The sequence below is a fragment of the Aethalodelphis obliquidens genome, unplaced genomic scaffold (genome assembly GCF_003676395.1).
Source record: "Aethalodelphis obliquidens isolate GAN/ISIS:26980383/991018 unplaced genomic scaffold, ASM367639v1 scaffold43, whole genome shotgun sequence".
Classification (NCBI taxonomy): domain Eukaryota; kingdom Metazoa; phylum Chordata; class Mammalia; order Artiodactyla; family Delphinidae; genus Aethalodelphis; species Aethalodelphis obliquidens.
The window spans coordinates 8,793,820-8,819,089 of record NW_020837987.1 but is presented as its reverse complement, the minus strand read 5'-3'; the positions used below and the strand labels follow the sequence as shown (position 1 = coordinate 8,819,089).

Below are 25,270 nucleotides of genomic sequence, written 5' to 3'. Positions count from 1 at the left end.
GCACCTTGATACTGGACTTCCAACCTCCAGAACTGTGAGAGAATAAATTTCTGTTGTTAAGCCACCCAGTCTATGCTATTCTGTTATAGCAGCCCCAGCAAACTAACACCTGCCTCATCTCTCACCAGTCTTCAATGCTGCCCTTCAACTCCACTCCATTAGTTCTGGCGTAAACCAGTGTTCCTTCTTTCGGAGAAGAACTTTTTCTCCCCCTGGGTGATACACAAGAAGTAGCAGAGCTAGCCACTCAGCTGGGTGCATTCTGGGGAGACAGAACTGCCCCAGAATAAGTAAAGGAGACAAGCAGGAGTGCCTGCTATGTGTCAGATCACTGTCAGTCACTGACCACGTCACTCCATTTAGTCCTTAAAACAAAACACTATGAAGTGAGTAACACTGACCGCGTTTCAAAGAAAATAACTCCAACAGTGAATATTTACACTCAAAAGTGTCAAGCACTGTGCTCTGGACCTAACATGCATCACCTCATTTAATCCTCACTGCGACGGAGGAGGAGGTGGGAACCATCATTACCACCACTATTCTATAGGAAAGGCAGGCAGGCCCTGGGCAGTTCAATCACTTGCCCAAGTGCACGGAACGGGCAACTGCCAAGTAGAGCAGTCTGACTCCAGAGCGCTCACTCCTGCCCCCTGCACTCCGCCTTCTGTCCACGAGTCACCGGAGAGTCAGGCAACCATTGCCCAAGTCAAGCTTGCCCAGGGTTAAATAACGATCATCTGCATTGGGCTGCATGGGAACTCGGTTTCATCAAAAGTGCTGTTACATTCACTCACAGGTGTCCACCCTACGAAAGATATTGTGCTACCAGTGTGGAGTCTGAAGACCAAAACCCACAGTTACTGGCTAAAAGGAGGATCAGTGTAGGGGAAGGATGGTCATGCAAATAGTTATAATCCAACTCACTGGAGGAAGATATTGAATCCAGTGGGGTCCTATAAACAGCTCAGTGTTTGCCTTGGAAGTCGTTTTTCACGGGGGAATTTATGCTGGAGAAAAACCAAACAAGACTGGTCATAAATCACTTAATTAAAAAAAAAAGTATTGCAGTAGAAACAGAAAAAAAGCAAAATCTCTCTCTTAACCACATAACCACATAAGGATCTTAATAGACTTTGAATTTAAGAACAAGCTTTGTAAATTATTACTGAATCTTTTTTTATCATCTTTATACGACTTTATAACCGACTCTAATTTTTACGACTTTATAAACCGTCTCTAATTTTTAAAGCAACCATTGCTTTTCACTTATGGATTTCATCTAAAAATATTTCAAGCCTTAAAAAAAAATTCAAGTATAAATATCTTTAACAGGACAAAAAAACTAACAAGTTTCATTAACACTGGAAGTGTTCTTATCTTTTTTCTCCTTGGGTGTTAAAAACTTGAGAACAGTAACTACTGTGGAATTCAAAAAACTCATTTGCTTTGAGATTGTCTTTGGCCTTCAAATCCAGCTAACATTTTATGGATTGAAAACTAACTTCCATTCTTAAAGGGGAAGCACATATTCTGATCTTCTGTTTTCCTCTGAAAAAGGAATTTATGTGCTTTTCGACAGATGAGGCAATAGTATATTCAAAGCATAGCGACTTGAGAACACGATTTGCTTTAGGAAACTCAAAAATTTCTGTATTTCTGGAACATAAAGTTCAGGAAAGGAGATGAGACTGCGCTGAAGATAACCTTGAAGAGCCTTTTATGCTACATTAAAAAGTTGGGGGACTTCCCTGGTAGCGCAGTGGTTAAGAATCCACCTGCCAATGCAGGGGACACGGGTTTGAGCCCTGGTCCGGGAAGATCCCACATGCTGCAGAGCAGCTAAGCCCATGCCCCACAACTACTGAGCCTGTGCTCTAGAGCCTTCATGCCACAACTAATGAAGCCTGCGTGCCACAACAGCTGAAGCCGGCACCTAGGGCCCGTGCTCCGCAACAAGAGAAGCCTGTGCACGGCAATGAAGAGTAGCCCCCGCTCTCCACAACTAGAGAAAGCCCGCGCACAGCAACGGAGACCCAATGCAGCCAAAAATAATAAATAAGTAAATAATTAAATTTAAAAATAAAGTTGGAATTTCACCCTGATTGGCTGGCAGGCAGTGAAAAGGAAAAACGCTGTTTCCTCCTCTAGTCACCACTCAGCTCTCAGTACCAGTCAGCAAACCTGTGGAGGTTTTTCCCACACCAAGAAATTCTCCAATTCTCTGGGGACACCAACTGCATGTCTTAGAATTCAATTCAATTCTGACACCACCTACCTGGAGTTAGCTTGAGATCCCACCCAGGTTAAGGGCTCAGTCCCGCAAGCCTAACCCCCAACTCAGATACCTATGGCAAGCAGTGGGTCTTCAGGTTACCTGCAACCTCTGTCCCACTTGGCTACAAATCGGGGGTTCCCATCACCCCCTCCTCGGGTTCGATCATTTGCTAGAACAGCTCACAGAACTCAGGAAAACAGTTTACTTACCTGTAAAAAGGATGCACCTCTGGAATGGTTGAATGGAAGAGATGCACAGGGCGAAGTGTGGGACACAGTGAAAGCTGGCAACAGCCACTGCATTACCATAAACTCGGGTGTGGTTGAAAGGGGCTTGTGAAGAATGAGACACTCTTTTCACTTTTATCGCTCTCATCACTTAAGAAATCCAAGGGTTTTAGGGACTCTGTGTCAGGAAAGGGGACAAAAACCAAACGTATCTTTCTTAATATGAATCACAATATCACAGGCAGCTATTGAAAAAACTTTGGCAAGAGTCTGAAGTGATCGGTTATACCTATTTATAAAGTTTCTCTTGACGGCGCCCCTGAGGATGGATTGCAGAGGACCGGGAAGACCACGTGTAGTCAGCGTCGATTATGAAGCTATTGTCTCTGAGCTCCCAACCCACCCTCCTATGTTTTGCTTTGTGATGCTGAGCTGGGAAACCACATTTCTGCTTTACCAGGTGGTTCTGTTTTAGACCCTGGCAATGGGGTTTACTAGGAGGTTGCAGAAGTGGGGTGATTAACTCATCCTGGTTTTCCCAGGACTTCTCCAGTTTTAGCACTGAAAGTTCTGCTTCCTGGGAAACTCTTCCCGGGGTGCTTGGTCACCTTATGCAGAAGGGACTGACTTGCCTGCTGTTCTTGTGAGTGTTACCCAGCAACACTTCACTCTGATGGTGGTGGCAGTGGCGGCAGCAGCAGCAGTACTGTCTTCCTGTAGCAGCTGCTGAATCCAATTTGTAGTTTTCTAACTCTGGCAAAACCAGTCTCATCAGAAACAGCAGCGCCAGCTGGCTAGTGCCCCTTCTTTTGCATCTGTGTTTCCCCAGCTCTAGGTGTGGTCCCTGCTTCCTGCAGTTGCTACTTCTCTCCTATCTTAGAGCTGTAGTTCTCAGAGTGTGGTCCCCAGACCGGCAGCATCAGTATCAGCTGGGAACTTGTGAGAACTGTAAAACTCCAAGCCCCATCCCAGACCCATCAGAGACTCTGGTAGCTGTCCTCAACGGTCTGCCTTTTAACAAGTCCTCCAGGTGATTTGGCTAAGGTTTAAGAACAGCTAAGCTGCCTTAGAATTCTTTTTTTTTACCCTTTCAGTTATCTAGATAACAACTTTATACCAAGTTGGCAGTTCCTTGTATTATAGTCCATATGTTAAATTCCCTCTGTTAGAGTACCTGGTGTGGTTTCTCTCTCCTTACTGGACCCTGACTGACTGATCAGAGCCTGCTGCAGTAATACAAGTTAAAGATGAAGACTGTCCAAACTAGAGTATAGTGGGAGTGGGGTGGAGAAGAGGGACACACAGAAGATATTTAAAAGGTCTTGATTACTATTTGAGTAGAGGGAGGAGTCTAGGACAGCTGCCACTTTCCTGGCCTGGGTCGCAGATGGAGTGTGGTGCCCGTTCACACAATACAGGCAATGTAGGAAGAGGGATGGGGTGATGGTGGTGGAGATGATTGATTTGCTTTTGGATTTGATCAGGTTCCAATAGAGATACTCAGGTGCAGGCATCCCACCAGCAGATGGTCATAGGGTCTTGGTGTGTGTCTTTGCGTTAGAATCCGTGGGATTGTGGGGACAAAGGGTGAATTTGCTAGATATTGCCAAATTCTCCTCCATGGAGGCTTTACTTTTTTGCGTTCCACTGGCAAGGTGTGAGAACCCCTGTGTCCCCATGGCATTGCCAACAGAGTGTTGTCAAACGCTTGGAGTTTTGCTAATCTGATAAGTGAGAAAAAGAATCTCCGTGTGGTTTGAATTTGTGGTTTTTAAAAATTATGAGTGGGGTTGAGCATATTTTTGCATATGTAGAGGACATTGGCATTTCTTTTTATGTGAACTTCTTCATGTATCTTGCCCACTTTCGATAGGTTTCTTGGTCTTTTTTGCCTCAATTTTTAGATGCTCTTGATATTTTAGGGATACTAACCCTTTGTGATATAAGTTGTAAATTTTTTTCCTTCATTTTGTCATCTGTAGTTTTTAGTTTGCACCTGGTGGGTTTATGTTTTGAACCTGCAAAAGGTTTTCATTTTTGCTTGGTCATTTGACAAAATTCTCTTTCATTGCTTCTGGATTTTTTTTTTTTTTTTTTTTTGGCAGTACGCGGGCCTCTCACTGCCATGGCGTCTCCCGTTGCGGAGCACAGGCTCCGGACGCACAGGCTCAGCGGCCATGGCTCACGGGCCCAGCCGCTCCGCGGCATGCGGGATCCTCCCGCACCGGGGCACGAACCCACGTCCCCTGCACCGGCAGGCGGACTCTCAACCACTGCGCCACCAGGGAAGCCCTATATGGTTTTTAATATCTGTTTTCTCCTCCTCCTTCTCATTTTTCAGTCCCCCCCCCCCATATTTGCCTGTTTTACTTTCAAATGAACCTTATAATCAAGTTGTCTAGCTCTAGGAAAAAACCCCAATGACATTTTTATTAGGCTTGTGATACATTTACAAATGAACTCAGGGGCAGTGACCTCCTTATAACGTTGGCATTCATTTTTGTTTCCATCCTTGGAATCCGGGCGCCATCTGGTGACCACTGTTCACAACAGCAATTATTTTCTCTAAAAAAGCTGCTCAAAGCAATGAACACTTGTCACCTCACACACACTTTCTGTGAGTCAGGTTTTGGAGGGAGGCTTATCTGAATGTTCCTGGCTCGAAGCCCTGGCTCATCCTCACTGCCAGGGCCTCACTCATCAGAAGGCTTGAATGGAGCTGGGGGAATTCCTTCCTAAGGCGGCTCAATTCCACATCTGGAAGACCAGGCTGGCTTGGTCATGCCCCTCTGCATTTCCTTGTCTTTCATGACCTTGACACTTTTAAGGAGTATTTATCAGCTCTTTTATTAAATGTCCCTAAATTTGGGTTTGTCTGATGTTTTTCATGGTTGAAATGAAGTTATACATTTTTGCCAGGAACACCACACAGATGATGCTGTGTCTTTCTCAGTGCATCATATCAGACATGTCAGTATGTCTTGTTATGGGCGATGTTGACCATCACTAGGTTAAGGCACAGTCTGCTGCACTTCTCCACTGTAAAGTTACTGTCTTTCCCTTTGCAATTAATAAGTATCTTGGGGGAGATACTTCATGACTATACAAGTCTTGATTCTCCTCAAACTTGCACCTGCTAATTTTAGCATCTGTTGGTGAATCTGGTCTGCGACAGTTGTTACTGGGGCATTTGCCTAATAGTGATTTTTCATGTCCCTTTCTCCTCTACATCTATTAGTTGGAATTCTATTGAAAGAAAGAGCTGTTCCTTCTCCCCGTTACTTATTTGATTATTTACTTAGATCAACATGGACTCATGGATATCTGTTTTATTCTGTGGGTTAAAACCTCATATTGAGAGTCTTTTAAAGTTTTGACAGCCGGCTGGATATGAAACGGTATGCTATTATGGTTTTAATTAGAATCTTTCTGAATACTGAATTCTAATGAGGTTGGGCATCTTTGGCTCTTTCCCTTTGTGGCCTCTAGGAAATGCTTATAGCAGCTATTTTTTTTACACTTCTTATTATTAAAAAAAAATTTCTTTTGGCCATGCCGTGTGGCTTGTGGGATCTTAGTTCCGCGACCAAGGATTGAACCCAGACCCTCAGCAGTGAGAGCATGGAGTCCTAACCACTGGACTGCTAGGGAATTCCATACGCTTTTTTAAAGTTAAAAAAAAAAATTTATTGAAGTGTAGTTGATTTACAATGTTTCAGATGTAAAGCAAAGTACAGGAAAAAAATATATATATATATTCTTTTTCAGATTCTTTTCCATTATAGGCTATTACAAGGTATTGAATATAGTTCCCTGAGCTATACAGGTCCTTACTGTTTATCTGTTTTATATACAGTAATGTGTATCTTTTAATCCCAAATTCCTAATTTACCCACCACGCCTTTCTCCTTTGGTAACCATAAGTTTGTTTTCTATGTCAGTGAGTCTATTTCTGTTTTGTAAATAAGTTCATTTGTATCATTTTTTAGATTCCACATATAAGTGATATCATATGATATTTGTCTTTCTCTGTCTGACTTACTTCACTTAGTATGACAATCTCTAGGTCCATTCATGTTGCTGCAAATGCAATTATTTCATTCTTTTTTACAGCTGAATAATATTCCATTGTATATATGTACCACATCTTTATCCATTCATCTGTCGATGGACATTTAGTTTTCTTCCATGTCTTGGCTATTGTAAATAGTGCTTCTAGCAGCAATTTTTTATTCTTCTCTTGTCTTTCAGGTCAGGATGTCAGGCTCACAGTACAGATATGAGTCTGTACTGAAATACAGGCCTGAAATACACTAGGGCTTGTCTATATGTTAAATCCAACTTCTAGGCTCCATAGTCCATCCATATGCCGATAAATCCTGTTGCAGTTTGACACTGAAATGCAGTTTGAAGTGCAAGACACGTGTGGAAGGGAGAGGGAGGCACGAGGGTTGCGTGGATGGAGAATTTGAACTGTGATGCAGGTACAACATTGACCTTGGTTGACCCCACAAGGGGCTCTGGAGTATAGATAGCCCATTAGAGTTGTTCCCTATTTGGCACTAATTCCTGGACCTTATATTTTTTCCCCTTTCACTTGCACTCTCCCACGAGGACTTACACTCTCCCATGAGGACTTAGTGGAGTTTTCCAGAGGTTACATGTATGGTGGTGTCATTACTCTGCCAGCTAATGGAATGTGTGCATAGTTTTTTTTTTTTTGGTGTGTGTATTATTTTCAATAACAGCTTTATTGAGATATAATTCACATACCATACAATTTGCCTATTTAAAGTACACTATCCAAAAGAAAAAAGTATACCATCCAGTGGTTATTAGTATGTCCTCAAAGGTATGCAACTCTCAGCACAATCAATTTTAGAAACTTTTCACCTCCCCCCAACGAAACCCCACACTCATTAGCAGTTACTCCCTGTTCCCCCGACCCCTAGCCCCTGGCAGTTACTAATCTACTTTCTTCTCTATAGATTTGCTTATTCTGAACATTTCACATAAAATGGAATCATTCAATATGTGGTCTTTTGTGACTGACTTCTTTTACTTAGCATAATATTTTCAAGGTTCCTCCACATTGTAGTCTGTATCAATACTTCATTCTTTTTTATTGCCAGATAATATTCCATTGTGTGGACAGACCACATTATATTTATCTATTCATCAGTTGAGGGGAATCTGGATTGCTTCTACCCCTGAGCTATTATGAATAATGCTGCTATGATCATTTGTGTACAAGTTTTTATGTGGCCATATGTTTTCATTTCTCTTGAAAAAAAATATATACTTCTGAGAGGAATTGTTGGGAATTCCTTGAGAGGAATTGTTAACTCTATGTTTAACCTTTTGAAGAACTTCTCAACTATTTTCCAAAGTGGCTGTATCATTTTACATTCCCGCTAGTGGTGTATGAGGATTCTGATTTCTCCACATCTTCGCCAATAACTATTTTCTGTCTGTTTGATTATAGCCATCCTAGTAGGTGTGAAGTGGTATCCCACTGTAGGTTTTGTTTGTTTGTTTGGTTTTGGTTTTGGTGGGGTTTTTTTGGCTGCACTGCGCAGCATATGGGATCTTAGTTCCCTGACCAGGGATGGAACCTGTGCCCCCTGCAGTGGAAGTTCAGAGTCTTAACCACTGAACCACCAGGGAATTCCCCTCACTATGGTTTTGATTTGTATTTCTTTCATGGCTAATGTTGAGTACTGTTCTTGTATTTTAAATATTTATCAGTTTTAATTTCTAATATAGTAAATATTGACAGATAGAACTCACATAAATAAAAGTGCGTTGGGGTCCTCAATAATTTTTAAGAGTGTAAAGATAGCTTAAAGTTTAGGCTATCTAATGTCACAAAGTTTAAGAACGAGGAATTGGGGTTTGGATTTACCAAACCCACTTGGTTCCTGACGGTGGTATCAGATATTGACTCAACCCTGTTTAATAATCTACCCACAAACTTCAGCGGCTTCGCCAAACACTTAGCTTCCTGATCACTGGACTGAGGTCAGCTGCAGTGTGTCTGATCTAGAGCGGGCTTCAGTGGGTGACTCTGCACCAGCCCCCATGTTAGCTGGGCTTGGCCCCGAGCTGTTGGTTGGATTCAGGTTTATTCTGTATGTGTTTACTCTGCAGCTCAGGCTGAAGGGGGCATAATTTCCTCAAGAGCTAGAGTGTTTAACATCACTAGAGTGTTTAAACCTTTGTGCGCCTAGGTGTCTGCTAACATTCCTCCCTTGGCCAAAGCTAGTCATGCGGCCATGCCCACCATCAACGGGGAGGGAAACTAAATTCTGCCCACTGCAGAAGTGGGAGGAGCCAATGTATGCCGATGCCTAATCCCAACCTCAGAGATAGGGGCTCTGCACTCCAGTGTACGCACGGCTGGTTTCCTTTTCCAGTCAGAGGGCTGACTTGCATCCCTCGCAGAGTGTGTCACCGTGTAGGACACCTCCCTGTGCCTGGTCCCTGTCCCTATATACCACATTCCTAGAGCTGGCTGAACCCAAAAGGTCACTGCTGCCAAAGTTGTAAACTGGGGACCTGCAGGCCCACATTCTGTTTTTAAAAGCCTCACTTACTTGCCACATATCCAGATGGGTTGTTTTCACATGAAATCCCTATTTCTGTCTTAACTTGAGAAATTCTGAAATCTGACCCGCATTCTCCCATGGTGACAATCGATTGAGCTGAGTGGTGATCACCAGCCTGACCTTTTCAGGTTGCCCCCGTCCCCTTCCCTCCTTATTGCCTTACACTTGCCTTTCTTCAACCATTTACCCTTTCTCTGTGTCCTTTGTGAGCATATTAAAAAAAAAAAAAAAAGTGGTAAAATACACATTACATACAATTTTACCAGTTGCCAGCTTAACCACTGTAAAGTGTACAACTTTGTGGCATTAAGTACATTTATAATGTGGTGCAAGCATCACCACTATCTAGTTCTAGAACTTACTCATCACTCCAAATGGAAACCTGGCACCGATTAAGCATCCCTTCCCAATCCTCCTTCCTCCCAGCCCCTGGCAACCACCACTCTGCTTTCTGTCTCTATGGATTATGAACTACTATGAATTTTTTTTTTTTTTTTTCGGTACACGGACCTCTCACTGTTGTGGCCTCTCCCGTTGCGGAGCACAGGCTCCGGACGCGCAGGCTCAGCGGCCATGGCTCACGGGCCCAGCCGCTCCGCAGCATGTGGGATCTTCCCGGACCTGGGCACGAACCCGTGTCCCCTGCATCGGCAGGCGGACTCTCAACCACTGCGCCACCAGGGAAGCCCTCCATATATGTTTTACAATCAACGTAGCACCTTCTACAAAAATGCCTGTTGGGATTTTGATTACCTTCCATTGAACGTACAGGTAAATTTGAGGAGAATTGCCTTTCATACATTTTTGGGTCTTCTCACCCATGATTATGGCATATCTTTGCATTTATTTAGGTGTTCTCTAGCTTCTCTCAGCAAAACTGTATAATTTTTAAGCAGTAGTCCTGCATGCATTTTGTTAAACTTATTGCTATGTATTTTATGTTCTCTAAAAATGGAACTTTTCTCTTTTACAATTCATTTTCACTAGTTTGGTATAATATAAAAATTCAATTTGGGGGCATATATTGTCGTTGAAACTATAAATCTTTTCCACAAAGAAAACTCCAAGCTCAGATGGTTTCAATGGCAGTTTGACCCAGAATTTAAGAAAGAAATAATACGAATCTTACAATACTGCTTTCAGAATATAAAGAACACTTTCCATCTCACTCTATGACATCAACTTAACTGAGAATAAAACCTGAAAAAGAGATCATAAGAAAAAAAAATTACAGATCAATATCAATAATAATCATACACACAGAAATCTCCAAAAAACAACCAGAAAATGGAATTCAGCAATATATATATATAAAGGGTAATACATCATGACAAAATGGGGCATAAGCTAGGAACACAAGGCTGGTATGACATTCTAAAATTAATCAAAGCGATTCACCACATTAAAGATGGAGGGAAACCAAAAGATCGTGTCAGTAGGTGCTTTTTATGTATTTGACAAAATTCAACACTGTTCACAATAAAGCTCTCAGTAAGTTAGTAATGAAAAAATCTTTCACGATCGGATAAGGATATCTATGGAAATGAACAGCTAACATAACACTTTATGATAAAATACTGAATGCTTTTTCCCTAAGGTCAGAAACAAGGTCCATTCTGAGTGCTTCCTCAACACTGTCCTTGCCTGTGCAATAAGGCAATTAAAGGACATAAAAGGAAATGAAAATGAAAAAGGAATTATCTTTATATTGATATGTGTCTTGATTGTGTTTATAGAAAACTCTAATTTATAAAAAAAAAAATAAACCCTTCTAGAACTAAGTGAATTTATAGCAAGGATATCAAATACATAGTCAATATATAAAAATTCAACAGGGACTTCCCTGGCAGTCCAGTGATTAAGATGCTGCATTCCACTGCAGGGAGTGCAGGTTCGATCCCTGGTCAGGGAACTAAGATCCCGCATGCCAATTGGCATGGCCAAAAAATAGAAAACAAAATTCAGCATATTTTAGAGACAAGTTTTTTCTAATTTTTAAAGAACAGTTAATTTGAATTCTAAAATCTTATCAAAGAAAAAGGAAACTATAATACTGCCTCACATATGATTATAGATGGAAAAATTCTAAGTAAGATATTACCAAATGTACTTCAGCAGTATGACAAAAATCACAGTATATGACCAGAATTGTTTAAAATTCAATTTTAAATAAAAACAAATCAGTGCATCAATAAATTTATATCAAGGAACTAATAAAAACAAATCAATACATCAATAAATTTAAGGTGAGAAAACATAAGATTATACCAATAAATAACAAAATGACCTTGGACAAAATTCAGCAATCACTACCAAACAAAGTAGATATCTTCTGGTCCCCTACAAATATTGAAGGAAATTATTTAGAGGCAACAAAGAGAATTTATCTCCAAATAGAGTGAACATTATGATAAATGATTAAATGTTGGGAAATTTCCATTAAATTCAGAGAAATTGATGACGGCTATCACCATAATATTCAATTTTGTTCTGAAGAGTCTATCTCAAAAAGAAAAGTAAAGTAATAGACATAAATATTAGAAAATAAATAAAACTTATTATTACACAATGTATAACCTAGAAATCTGTCTCATAAAAATAGAATGAGTGTTCAGTAGATACATAACTAATGCTATATTTAAGGTAGGAGAAAATAATTGCAAATGAATTATCCAGAATGCCATTCCAGTCAATTAGAAAACAAACAAACAACAGAACAATAATAATGGAGAAAGTCAAGAATTGGAAATTCAAAGTAAAGGAATAATGATTGGCCAAGAAACACGTTTGAAAAAATGTGCAACTGAAATTGAAATTTGTGAAAATATTTATTAAAACTTATACCTAACATAAGGCTGTAGGAATACTCAATTTGATAGGAGTCTAAGAGAACAATTTGGCAATATCTAATAGAATTGGAAGTGTATGTGACCTATGATCAATGTAGCAATATCTAACATAACTGAAAGAATATATAACGTATGAGCAGTTCTACTTCCACATGTGTAAAGAAATTCCAGCTCACAGAAACGAACAGTCACAGACAAGGATATTCACTGAAGTATATCTGAAATAGTAAAAAATTGTTAAACACTAAAAAAGAAGAGAAGGTTTAAATATGTCATGGTATGTTCATATAAAAAACTAAACCAAATGGGTTTTTAATTTTGTAGAAAGTATCAGCCCTACATTCAGAGGGCAAGCAACTGACTGCAGAGGAAGAGATGTGAGCAGCAGAGAAATACATCACACATTTCCTTTCTCAACATAGCTAAGCATCTGCCATGGTTATCTGGAGTGTCCATCTTTAGGGTCACTGTTTTTCAGTTATGGCAGCCTTGTCAGTGTGGGTTCACATCCCAAAGAAATTAGGTATTGTGAATGGGACTTCCTTAGTAAAGTTTAAGATACAGTAAGATAAACTAAGTTAAGCAAATTTTCTTTATTGTAGGCCTCTTAAGTCCTTTGCTAGCGTGATAATTAACATTTTTTTCTTGGAAGGGATTTAGTATTTAGAAGTTCATAAGTATCTCTGACCACAGAACATTTTTCAAGTACCATTAAATACTACTGTTCCCAGAAACATTCTTTTAGATATGTTGGGTTAAGGCACTGCTTATCTATCTGTAATATTACAGATATGGTACTGCTGTTACTCTCCTTCGGTGTGAAGTTATATAGTGATTAAGTAGGAGGCAGCCTTTATTCTTAGGAGTTACATGATATATATATAGAGAGGTGAAATGTTATAATGTCTATATTTATACATAAATAACACAGCAAAAAATGTCAAAAATTATACAGAAGCAAACCAAATATGACAACGTTTTAACAATCACTGAATCTAGAAAGGGCATACAAGTGTTCCCTGTACTATTATTTTTTTCCAAATGGACAGTGGCCTTTTCATTGTTAGTTTCTCATTTATCATGAATTTGGGGCAGAAAAAGAAGACTGTAACACGTCTGCTTTGTGGATTATAAAAGAAAAGGCTTTACAGATCTCCCTGATTCTTCAAAAGCTTTCTCTCATAATCTCCATATCCATCAACTCTAGAGATTCCTTTCTCACGTTAGTTTTCAGAAATGACTTCTGAATTTTAGAAGTGAAAGTTTATTTTACTAAACTTTATCCATAATTAATTATTAATTTAAGTAAACAAAATGAAAGGTAGTGGACAGTTTTTACAAATTCTTTATATTCACAGGGTCTTCCTCTCACATGAACTTACTAATATCACTAATAATAAAATAATATTTATTGAACAGTGCTCTTCTAAAGGTTTTGTTTTTTATTAACATTTCATCCTTACAAAAGTACTATTAGGTAGGTACTATAATCACCACTTTAAAACTGAGGCACAAAAGAAATTAAGTAAAATAGAATAAAATAAAGCACAGAGGGGAGTAGTGTCTTGCCAATACCACACAGGCAGGGGTGGAATTATGAGAACTATACTAAAGATTTGCTATGGCTGAAGTCTTTTCCCACATTTGTTACATTAACAGAATTATTTTCTGTTACAATGCTACATAAAGTGTGGTCCATGTACTGATGCTGGTCCACAGGTTGTTTGCTTCTGGTCTGCAATGATTTAAGGTACAGACACCGAGAGCAAACATTTAGAGACATTTACAGAAAAATGACAGAGCTAATTTATGTCTGTTAAGTCCAATAATAAAAAATTGGGGGTTTTCATTTTGTATGTTTGTTTTTCTTTCAGTTTCATGTATCTGGTAATCTAATTTCATTGTATCTTGTAAAAGTATTGGTCAACAACAATTTTGAGGGGGGAAGGGGTACCCTTTATCTTGGTTTGAGATGTACTGCAGCAGTATCATTCTCTAAAGTTAACCAAGGCTGGGTGATGCTGTAATTTTTCAACTCTTTAAATCAATATATATAGTATAAAACTACTGCTGTTAAGTTTTGAGCACGAAGCAAAAGGGATTCCTATATGTTCCCTAACAAGTAAAAACTTTCTTAAATCAATTATGAATTCTGTTGTTATAAAAGGCATTTTCTAAAGGCCACTGTATCTTTACATTATGAATGGGGGTTCCTCACTAATATGATTTCTCTGATGTAAAGTGAGTTGATCACTACGAATAAAGGCTTTCCCACATTCTTTACATTTATAGGGTTTCTCACCAGTATGAATTCTGTGATGTCGTGTAAGTTCTGACTTAACACTAAAGGCCTTCCCACATTCTTTACATTTATAGGGTTTCTCGCCAGTATGAATTGTGTGATGTCGAGTAAGTTCTGCTTGAAGACGAAAGGCATCCCCACATTCTTTACACCCATAAGGCTTCTCACCTGTATGAAGTCTAAAATGTTGAGTAAGATGATATCGGCGACTAAAGGTCTTTCCACATTCCTTACATTCATACGGAATCTCACCAGTGTGAATTCTTTGATGTAAGGTAAGTTGATAACTACAAATAAAAGCATCCCCACATTCATTACATATGTAGGGTTTCTCACCAGTGTGGATTCTGTGATGTTGCGTAAGATGATAGTGCCGACTAAAGGTCTTTCCACATTCTTTACATTTGTAGGGTTTCTCACCAGTATGAATTCTGTGATGTTGAGTAAGATGATTGCTACGAATAAAGGCTTTCCCACATTCCTTACATTTATAGGGTTTTTCACCAGTATGAATTCTGTGATGCTGAGTAAGTTCTGTCTGAAAGCGAAAGGCCTTTCCACATTCTTTACATACATAGGGTTTTTCACCAGTATGAATTTTATAATGTTGAGTAAGATTGTAGCGACGACTAAAAATCTTCCCACATTCCTTGCACTCATAGGTGTTCTCATTGGTGTGAATTCGCTGGTGTGAAATAAGTTGATTGCTACGAATAAAGGCCTTCCCACATTCCTTACATTCATAGGGCTTTTCACAAGTATGAATTCTGTGATGTTTGGTAAGTTCTGCTTGAAGACGAAAGGCCTTCCCACATTCTTTACATCCATAGGGTTTCTCACCAGTATGAATTCTGTAATGTTGAGTAAGATGATAGCGACTACTGAAGGTTTTCCCACATTCCTTACATTCATAGGGAATCTCACCAGTATGAACCCTCAGATGTAAAGTAAGTTGATAGCCGCAAATAAAGGCCTTCCCACATTCTTTACATTCATAGGGTTTCTCTCCAGTATGAATTCTACAATGCCTAGTAAGTTCTGTTTGGAGACGAAAGGCTTTTCTACATTCTTTACATTCATAGGGTTTCTCACCAGTATGAATTCTATGATGTCGAGTAAGTTCTGCATGAAAACTAAAGGACTTACCACATTCTTTACATACATAGGGTTTGTCACCAGTGTGAATTTTCTGATGTTGAACTAGGTATGAGCCATGACTGAAGGCCTTCCCACAGTCATTACATTTATAGGGTTTTACACCAGTATGAATTTTCTGATGTTGACTAATATGTCGTTGTACCCTAAAGGTCTTTCCACAAATCTTACATTCATAAGGCCTCTCACCAGTATGAATTCTTTGATGTTCAGTGAGCTGATAGTGAAGTCTAAAGGCCTTCCCACATTCTTTACATTCATAAGGTCTCTCCCCAGCATGAATTGTCTGATGTACTCTAAGGTCTCGAACACGACTAAAGGCCTTCCCACATTCATTACACTCATAGGGTTTCACACCAGAATGTATTCTCTGATGTTCAGTAAGATGATAATGAAGCCTAAAGGTCTTTCCACAATTGTTACATTCATAGGGTCTCTCCCCACCATGAATTGTCTGATGTACTCTAAGGTCCCCTACACGACAAAAGGCTTTCCCACATTCCTTACATTTATAGGGTCTCTCACCAGTATGAATTCTCAGATGTTGAATAAGGTATGACTGTTGTCTAAAAGCCTTCTTACATTCCTTACATTCGTATGATTTCTCTCTAGCATGAATTTTCTGATGCAGAAGAAGAGGTATATGTTTTTGGATTATCACTTGACTACCACATCTCATTTGATGTCCTTCTTGTCTCTCAAATTCATGTTTATACTGCAAGTCATTTCTGAAAATGGTATCCTCACAGATGTAAGTTTTACTTTTGTCCACTCTCTGCAACTGAAACAGATATATTTCACAAATATCCTTTTCCGGAAATAACTTCTTGGTGACATACTTAGACTCCAAATCTGGAAAAAAAACAAAAAAAAAAACAAGAAAAAACCAAGAAGGAAACAAATGCTGTGATGTGATTTTTCTATGTTGGGATAGAATAAGGGATTGCATCTCATAGGCGAAATAAAAGACAAACTAAAAACAATACACATTAGATGAAAAGGTTTAGAGCAGGGGTCTGCAAACTTTTTCTGTAAAGAGCCAGAGAGTAAAAATTTTAGGCTTTGTAGGGTATGTGGTCTTTGTTGCAATTATTCAGCTCTGCTCTTATAGCTCAAAGGCAGCCATAGATAGTATGTAATTGAATAAGTGTAGGTGTACTATATTACCACTTTATTTATGGATACTGAAATTTGAATTTCAAAAGTTTTTATGTTTCACAAAATATCCTTCTTCTGATTTTTTTCAACCACTAAAAATGTAAAAACCAGTTTTAGCCTGTGAGCCACACAAAAGCAGATGGTGAACTGTTTGGCCCCTGGGCCTAAGTTTGCTGGATCCTGATTTAGAGAACTCTAAATTGTAATGCAATTTGAAAGAAGGCAAAAGACTTAATGATGTGACTCTAAAAGAGGGTAAAATAAGTGATTAGAGGAACAAGTTAAGTCAGTGGTCCTCCTACTTAGGATGGATGTAGGGGAGTTCCTTACATATACTGCTCTTCAGGCACCGACCCAGACAAGCGGAATCAAAATCTATAGAAACAAGTCCTATATATGGGAGCTCATGTTGAGAGGATTTGAATGTTTTCCCAGATTTCAGGCCTTTTCCCCACAGGCCTTGGGCCTTCGAAAGGAGCTTTCCAAACAACATCTTAGGGCCATGCCTCTCCCCGACCCAAAGGGCTATAACTTGTGACGGCATCCCCCCCGCTTGATTTGTCATCACTGACCTGTGTACCAGCTTCTTGTTCCTTCTCTCATTACCGTCCAGGGCTCTTTCTCTTGCTCCAACAAAGTAATCACGTCTGGCTTAGGAGAGGAACATCCTGCTCACGGAAAAGAAATGCCACATGATTTAGAACAAACAAACAATAAACCTTAAGTTCTAAATGACTTAATTTAGACTTGGTTACATTTATATTAAATTGTAGGTCAAAATAGTATTTGATAAAATGAAAAAAGGCCATTGAAGAATACTGACATTTACATGGACTCATGGTCACAGGACTAAAGAGGCCAGATAGGGGAGGGAAAAGGTTTGCTCTGCTTTTAAAGGCAGTATAGAGAGGGGTTGAGGACACAGACTCTGGAGCCCTATGGTCTGAGTTCAGATCCTCTGTCACCCACCAGCTGTTAATCCTTCTGTGTATTATGCTTTTATCAATGTCAATGGGCCTAATATTACCTACTTCATAGGGCTCTTGTAAGAATTAAATGAATTAATATATATGTAAGGGCTTGCAAGGATGCCTAACATGTAGTATTATTTTTGTTGTTGTTCTTGTTATTTTTTTACATAAAAGAAAAATACTGTTTCCTAAAACACTTCCAAGTTCTTCCTCAGAATTCTTTCAATAGAAAATGCAAAATTCACAGACTAGAATTTTCAAGCACAAAGTAGGTTGAAGAGAATATGTCTTTTCTCTGATGGGATATGTTTGCTTGAATTTTAAATGGATATTGTTAACCCAGTTCACCACTATATAAAATGTAGAGGTTGATCTGATCACAAAAACACAAAACCCTGAGACTAGCTAATCTCTTTTCAAGTGAGTCAGACATGAACACAGAGCAGCTACAGGAATTCTGAGCATACCCATTATATGACACCTGGCTTCTCTGATAATGTCTTGGGATTCAAATCTAGGACTAATTTAGAAAAACAGGCAATTATAGGAAGGGCCAGAGGGAAGAGAGAAGGTCACTGCAGGATGGAAAAGATGATGCTTAACCAAGTGCCTATTTCCAACCCAATAATGCTCAAACCATTTCTTTCAAAATAGGGGGCAGACATTCAGCTGGTGTCTTAAAACAGAGCTCTGAAATTCAACAATGGAGAAAACTGATATTCCAGAAAACAGATTGTCAGTTATTTGCACAGATATCCTTACCCAATGAGACCAAGTTGCTGTAGTTCTCCAACATCACATCCCTGTACAAGGCCCTCTGAACAGCGTCCAGGCACTCCCATTCCTCCTGGGAGAGGTCTATGGCCACGTCCCTGAATGACAAGGACATCTGAAATGACAGATCCATGTATCATAAACAACGTTTAAAATGTATTTTCAAGATGGAAAACTGCTTTGCAAGAAAGAGGCAATGATATAGCAAGCAGCAAACTGAGGTTCAAGCCCGTGATATGTAGGGAAGAATAAGAAAATCTGTGATTTCTAAAGTGGAGTGCCTATACGCTTTTAAAGAATACAGTAGGTACAAACAGAATGTCCTGTATACCATGGGATGAATGAATGAATAAAATAATCAAAGGTTCCCAATGAAATGAAATCCTATAAATAAGCACACTGCCTATCACGTGCCTGCCGTTTAAGTTCTGAATAAATGTGAGTTCCATTCTCTTTTCCCTTCAAGGAATTTTTTTTTTAAGGAATTAAAAAAAAATGAAGTAATGAATTGTTTTTTCCCAAAAGTACTTTAAAATCTCTATCTTAGAAAATAGGACGCGATTGACATTTGATTTCCTTAAAACTCAGGTTCATCATTATGCAAGAAAATGTCATAAGCATTTTTCCTTGTTATAACAAATGACAAACTCTTCAGTTAATTTATTTACCGGCTGGCTAATCGTCCATCGTGTGAATATATCAGACTAATCCTTCTGTCATATTTAGGCATTTATTTTGGACAAGATGTCTAAGGTCTTCCCCAGTCCCATTAGCCTTTCTTCATTCCCCATAAGGGATCTGGAGGGTCTTCCTACCTGCTCCCACCATCCCTCAGGAGCACTTGTCTTGATCCTGAGCTGGAGGATGCTGATGTAGGATGATCCACAATGACACTGATGTCACTAGAGACCAGCACATCCTCCTCAACCACAAAATTGACTTTTGTCCTGTTATTCATCCCTCTGGGGACCCCCTGGATAGATCCCTGATATCCCCACGTGCAGGCCTCAGTCACACTCCAATCTTGCCCTATAAGTTTCTCAGGGTATGGGATCTCATCACATGCAGAACACCCAACACTAAATTCCATCTTATCAACCTGTAAAACTCAGGTCTGTGGAGTCTAATGGACCATCATGTCTGTGTCATAGAATCATGACTCTAACAAGGGAAGTTCAGATATCTCCCTCAAGCAACTTCATCCATCACTGCTCCATCAGTGCTCCTGAGAGAGACTGGGCACTGGGAGAGGTGATGAATAGGTGAACACAGGTGAGAAAGAAGAGGGGCAAAGAGAGAAGAGGGGCAAAGGAGGAGGCCACTAGGCTGTATGACACCATCCTTCACTGTGATCAGAGCAACTGGGCGCAGCTTCAGCAATCAGGTTGTCTTAGGAAGGAAGTCTCAGGATAATAAAAATGATCCCAGGAATTCAAAACCACGACATCTCAAGGAGGATAAACATGAACTTACATGGGCCATGGTTGTAGAACTGCAAGAACTTGTTCTCCTCTTTGGGCTTCCTCCGCTCGAAAAGCACAGAGTCCAGAGAAGCCAGGACTGGGGGAGGAACAGGAAGCTTTGAGACCAGGCATGTCTCAAAGAAATCCCCAAATGACTTAAGTTAACATGATCCTGTTTTGCCTTCTTTCTACTTCTACCCCACAGTGCCCCACATACAAATCAGGAGAGATAAGAGGGAGCTTGGATGAAGCCAAACCCTTCCTATACCACAGGGAACCAGCTGCACAAGTGTAGATACAGAGCAGAGGCCTCCTGCATGAAGCCAGACCAGGCACTCTAGCACTCTAGCAGAAGGGTCTCCCAATTTCTGATGACGTTATCTGTAGCTGTTCCATTAGTCTCACTTTGAATCTAACATCATTACAAAAAAAACTGTAAGTTATGAAGTTGTGAGATCCAACATGACAGCCACATATGGCTATTTAAATCAAATCAAAAATTTAAATTAAGTAAAATTAAATAAAATTAAAAGTTCAGTGTCTTCAGTTGCACCAGCCACATTTCATGTGCTCGATAGCTTCATGTGGCTAGTAGCTACCATTTGGAGAATGTAAATACAGAAGATATCCATCACCACAGAAAGTTCTACTGGACAGAGCTGGTATGAATCATACAGCCTAAATTCCATTTTTTACCGTAGAGTTCCTCTGAACTCAGAATAATTTGGTCAAAACCTGACAGAGGTTGCTAGAGATATAATATATCCTTCCATGAATCCCCAAGGCATGTGACCTGAATTTCTCTAGTGGCTTTATTACCTCCTATCTCATGCTTATTCTGTCTACTCTGATTTTATATTATTTGCTGTATAACAAGAAACTTAAGGGATAGTAACTATGTTTCAGTGCTTGTATTCCTCTAACTACTATCATGAGATTCAGCATACTGTGAGCCCTTATGTCTGTTATTTGACCAAAATTCCATTTTTGGCAGTTTTTCTTAGCACACTAAGATACATGCACAAGATGTTTATCACATAACAACTTAGAGTAACCAACTGTTAGAAAAATAAATAGCTACAGGAGGCAACAGGTTGCATAACTTTGGGTCAGTTATGATGGCAAACTAGGCCTTATTAATGTTGGAGAAAGACATTCATGACGAATTACTGACTGATACAGGCAAATTAAAGAATTATAGGGAATTCCCTGGCGGTCCAGTGGTTGGGACTCTGAGCTTTCACTGCCGAGGGCCCAGGTTCAATCCCTGGTCAGGGAACTAAGATTCCACAAGCAGCACAACGCGGCCAAAAAACAAAACAAAACAAAAAAGTATGTAAAATGAAGGGAGGGATTATAATGTCATTCATAAATACAGGCTCTGTTGTCAGACTTCCAGAATGTGAGTCCTAGTCTGACAACTACCAACTTTTCAGTTAGTTTATTGATAAACCAGGGATAAGAATAGCACCTACCTCCTAAAGTTATCATGAAGGTTGGGATATTACATAGACACCACTTAATGACATATAATTACTAAATAAAAGTTAGATAGTATTGTTATTAGATAAAATTATTTTCTACTTTCTTTTTTTATAGTAATATTTGAGTCTCATGCCCACTCTTTTCCTGCCGCTACAAAAGAAGAGACACCATTCTTCAACATAAAGCTAAAGTAAAGAACCTAATAAGGTATTAAATGGAGAACGTTAATAAGAGGTTCAATCTTACTCTCCTGTCCTATGTAAAGATTTACATGAATATTTATAATTATTACCATCTTATTCTGTTTTCTACTATTATAAATCTGTCTTCTAAAATGTTACTTGCATTAAAAGATACTTGGACTAGAGAGGGTATTGCTATGTCCTGTGAAAGCAACTTTAAAAATCTAAAAAAAGTGTAATCTGAAGCTTATCTTATTTGATAAATTGTGCCATAATGATTACTCTGAATTGATTTATATAACCCTAAAAGGCATAAATCTGGAGATGTAAATACTTGGAAGGTTTGTCAAACTAGAGGGCTTCATTGGCACTTTCCTCTTCTTTCTATATTCATGGAGGTATAAGAAACCTATGGTAGAATTACTTTTTCTAAATAGGAGTTGGGGAGTCTGTGTCCTTTGAATGTTCAATTAGAATAATTTCTGTTCTGTGCACACACACACACACACACACACACACAGCTGGAGAGAAAAAAATTTTGCTAAAATAAACCTCCCCAAAAAGAATTTGAAAAAGAATAGATACATGTATATATATAACTGAATCACTTTGCTGTAAACCTGAAACTAACACATTGTTAATCAACTATACTCCAGTGTAAAATAAAAAGTTTAAAAAAAGAAATTATGAGTTTGGGTTCAAAACTTCAATTCTACTAGCTGGGATCTAAATATTTTGGAACTCACTACAATTGGCTAAGGGAGAACTAAGAATGTCATTACCTAAGAAAAGACTTCTAGTAGAATTCTAATAAATCTGGCTCAACAAATCACTCCTCATGGAATTTTTGTTGTTTATTACTACAAGTTTTGTTGTCACTTTGATCTGAATGAGATGTTCCAAAATAAAATTCAAACAGCATAGTATAAAAAAAAAAAAACTTCCCAAAGTATTAATAGTGGTGCTGGGGCTATTTAACTTTCTTTTTTATAAGTCCCCCATGTAATATAATTGAATAACTGATTCTTTTTGCAAAAAATGAGCATTAATTCCATAATCTTAAGTATACAATAAATCTATATCCAATTTTAAAATATTTGAAAATTCTTGGAAGCAAATCTGTTTGACATGTGTGGGAATAGTAAGGGAATCAGTGTGACCATTATAATAAAGCCTACCAATTCCTGAACATTCTTCTTCAATACAATGAGAACTTTTTACTGACAAAATTCTCCTCTGAATGGACATGTCAGGTGAGGGGCATCTGCAGACTAAATAAGAAAATTTGGGCAAAGCAGACAGAACAGTGTTTGGTTCTTTTTCTCTTTCTCCACTGAATAATCAACTGAAATATCGCTTTGGATATAACCTTGTAAAATGTCTCTGAATTCCAATAATAGTAAATGACATTCATATAAAATTTAAAATTTGAGTATTATTGTTCATCACAATGAATATTACTTTACTCATATGTACATTTTTTTCTTTTGACAAACTCTTTATAAACATAAATCTCAACCCATTGATTCCTTGGAAGAAATCCTTGACCATGATGATACAGACTTCCACGCTCAGACTTCCATTCACATTCCTGCTCCTAAACACCTTAAAAAACAGACGCCTCTGATCTTGCCTTACTTTTAAACTTAGGTTCTGCAGAAGATCAATGATGTGATTCCACTTAAATATTAATCTCAATAAAACAAAGTTTTAACTTTAGACTCCAGGATATATATTTCTTACTATTATAAAAAGTGAGTGAGAGAGGGCCACCTGCACGGCCCCTCATTCATTGGGAAGGAAGGCCTAGAATAGGCCACTGGACATTTCATGAAAAGAAAAGCAAATGCTTCCATGTACTAAAAACAAAGATTCATTTATGAACAAAGAGGAAGTAGAAACTCACCTGATCTGTACTTTTAGATGTGCAACAACAATTTTCCCCTCCTGCTCAGGATACTTCTTGGGGGAGAAAGGCAGGACTGGGGAAGAAGGAAATCATGAGACCTTCTTCAGGCCTTTCTTAGAGCACAGAGAGACGGAGAAGTTCCCTCCAGGGCCACATCAGCTCCGACCTCACACATATGACCAGATGAGACAGGGAGGCTGGAACCTGTCTCTGAAATCACAGCCGATTCCTAGAATCAGAGATATGGGAAAGCTGTGGTTCTGAAAAATGTAGCAGCACCCACAGCGCCTCCAAGTAGGAACCCCTCCCACCATTTCGAGCCAGGAGTTTGTCTTGGAGACACTTTTAGCTCTAAAAGCCCCATACCAAGCCCAGGACTGTGTCTTCTTGCTTTCTGAGAATCTTCATTCTAGGGTTCAATATTTGACTTCCTCTTGGGAAAGTCTGTACAGACACCCGGGCTGTGAGGGAAGGAAGGGGAAAGCAGCAGGGGCGTGGGTCAGTCACACACACCGCTGAGCCAAGCACCAGCATCAGAATGACAACCGCGCCCACCGACAGGAGGCCCAACTTGGTTCTGGAAAGCGCGCGGGAGCGCGCGCGCGCACACACCACACACACACACACACACACACACACACACACAGACACACAGACACACACACAATTAGTCACACAATCCCCCCTCTCTTCTCCTCATTCCAATACAGGCCTGAGGCTGCGGGCACGATGCGCCCTGGGCTCCTCACTCTGGGCTACAGCTCCATCCCTTTCCCTACCCCAGACGAGTCCTGCTCCGCCTCACCTAGCACCAACTTCTCCCCAGGTTTCGACTAACTCACCCGCGGTAGCTGAAACACTCAGTACGCACGGCTAGAGGCCCTCCAGGTGGAAGTTTATACCACCCCCCTGGGGCTTCTGGGAAATGTAGTCCACAGCCGGAAGCCGGTGGGCTGGGCTCTGAGTGCGCAGGCGCAGGCACGCTCGGGACAGAGCGACTCTAGTCCCGGAGCCGGGGACCCGCGCCCTCGCGAGGTAAGCTGAGAGAACTCACAGCGGGGACCTGTCCAGGCTGTGCGAGCCTCGACGGACCTCCAGAGTCTTGACCGCCCAGTGCGTCCGTGGGTGCCGTCCTGAAGCCGAGCACGTGCGAGGCGGATTCTGTCAGATTCTTCCCTCCGGGTAGTCCCCTCGCGTGTTTCACAGGCGTGTGGCCCTTTGTACCCGGCCTCATGAGCGTGTGTCTGTGTGTGCGCACCTGTCTGCACGCGCGCGACGCCGTGAGGGTTGCGGGGCTTCCCCGCCTCTGGCCGAGGGTGAGTTGTGTTTCTGCGTGTGTGTAATTCTTTGGGTGCGAGACGGTGTGTGCCTGCAGCGGCACCTGACAGGAGGGAGGCCACAGAAAGCAGCCTGGAGTGTGATTCGTAACCGAGCAGTGAGGCGAGAGGCGCGGTGGGAGACTGGCTGTGCCGGACTGTGACTGGGGTGATGTGTGTGTGATGGGGTGGGTGTGCGGGTCGCTGTGTGACCGGGGCGGTTGGCGAGTGCAGCATAGCTGTGTGAATCTGAGTATCTGCGTGTAGAACGTCACGGGTGCCAGTGGCCTCGCGACTGGGTGTGTGTGATCGCGTGCAGCCACAGGCCTATTGTAAAAAGGATATGGTGCATCTTCTTGCAGCATCAGCTGTGTATTTCAAGATTTGGACCGAAGATCTGTAATTTATCTGTCAAACAATTTTGTATAGAATCAAATGAATTTTTTCCTAGAGAAAAATGTAAATCATAGTAATTTTTTTTAAAATATGAAGGAATTCTTTCCACTCTTCTGTGCTGTGAGGGGTCTCGTGGCAGATACCTTTGAGAATCTTGGGCTGAGGGGATAGCTTTATGCTTGGAAAGGCAGCGTGCC

General features: G+C 40.2%; 1 protein-coding gene and 1 long non-coding RNA gene across 6 annotated transcripts in view; one reads left to right on the top strand and one right to left on the bottom strand.

The window, feature by feature from the left end:
• The window catches only part of LOC113605876 (uncharacterized), a 40,829-nt gene extending 20,517 nt beyond the window's left edge, over positions 1-20,312 (top strand). Inside the window, exons 4-6 of one of the 3 annotated variants that reach the window (XR_003427382.1) lie at positions 14,339-14,539; positions 18,203-18,760; positions 19,474-20,312. This is a non-coding gene — a long non-coding RNA (uncharacterized LOC113605876). Of the gene's footprint in view, positions 1-14,338; positions 14,540-18,202; positions 18,788-19,434 lie in introns of those variants that run through there. The other 2 variants (XR_003427381.1, XR_003427380.1) reach the window with 2 other exon arrangements.
• On the bottom strand, positions 13,390-24,276 carry ZNF546 (zinc finger protein 546). Of its 3 annotated transcripts, XM_027079537.1 has the most exons (6): positions 24,204-24,276; positions 23,359-23,590; positions 19,796-19,882; positions 18,311-18,437; positions 17,150-17,245; positions 13,390-16,271 (listed from the first exon to the last, which is right to left on the bottom strand). In XM_027079537.1, exons 3-6 carry the CDS (start codon positions 19,802-19,804, stop codon positions 14,155-14,157), a joined length of 2,349 nt encoding a protein of 782 aa, XP_026935338.1. In that variant the 5' UTR covers positions 19,805-19,882; positions 23,359-23,590; positions 24,204-24,276; the 3' UTR covers positions 13,390-14,154. The 3 variants fall into 3 exon arrangements, with proteins under 3 accessions (XP_026935338.1, XP_026935339.1, XP_026935337.1); XM_027079538.1 differs by lacking the exons at positions 19,796-19,882; positions 24,204-24,276 and having other exon boundaries at positions 23,359-24,190; XM_027079536.1 differs by lacking the exons at positions 19,796-19,882; positions 23,359-23,590; positions 24,204-24,276 and having other exon boundaries at positions 18,311-18,455.
• Positions 24,277-25,270: the final 994 nt, after the last annotated feature.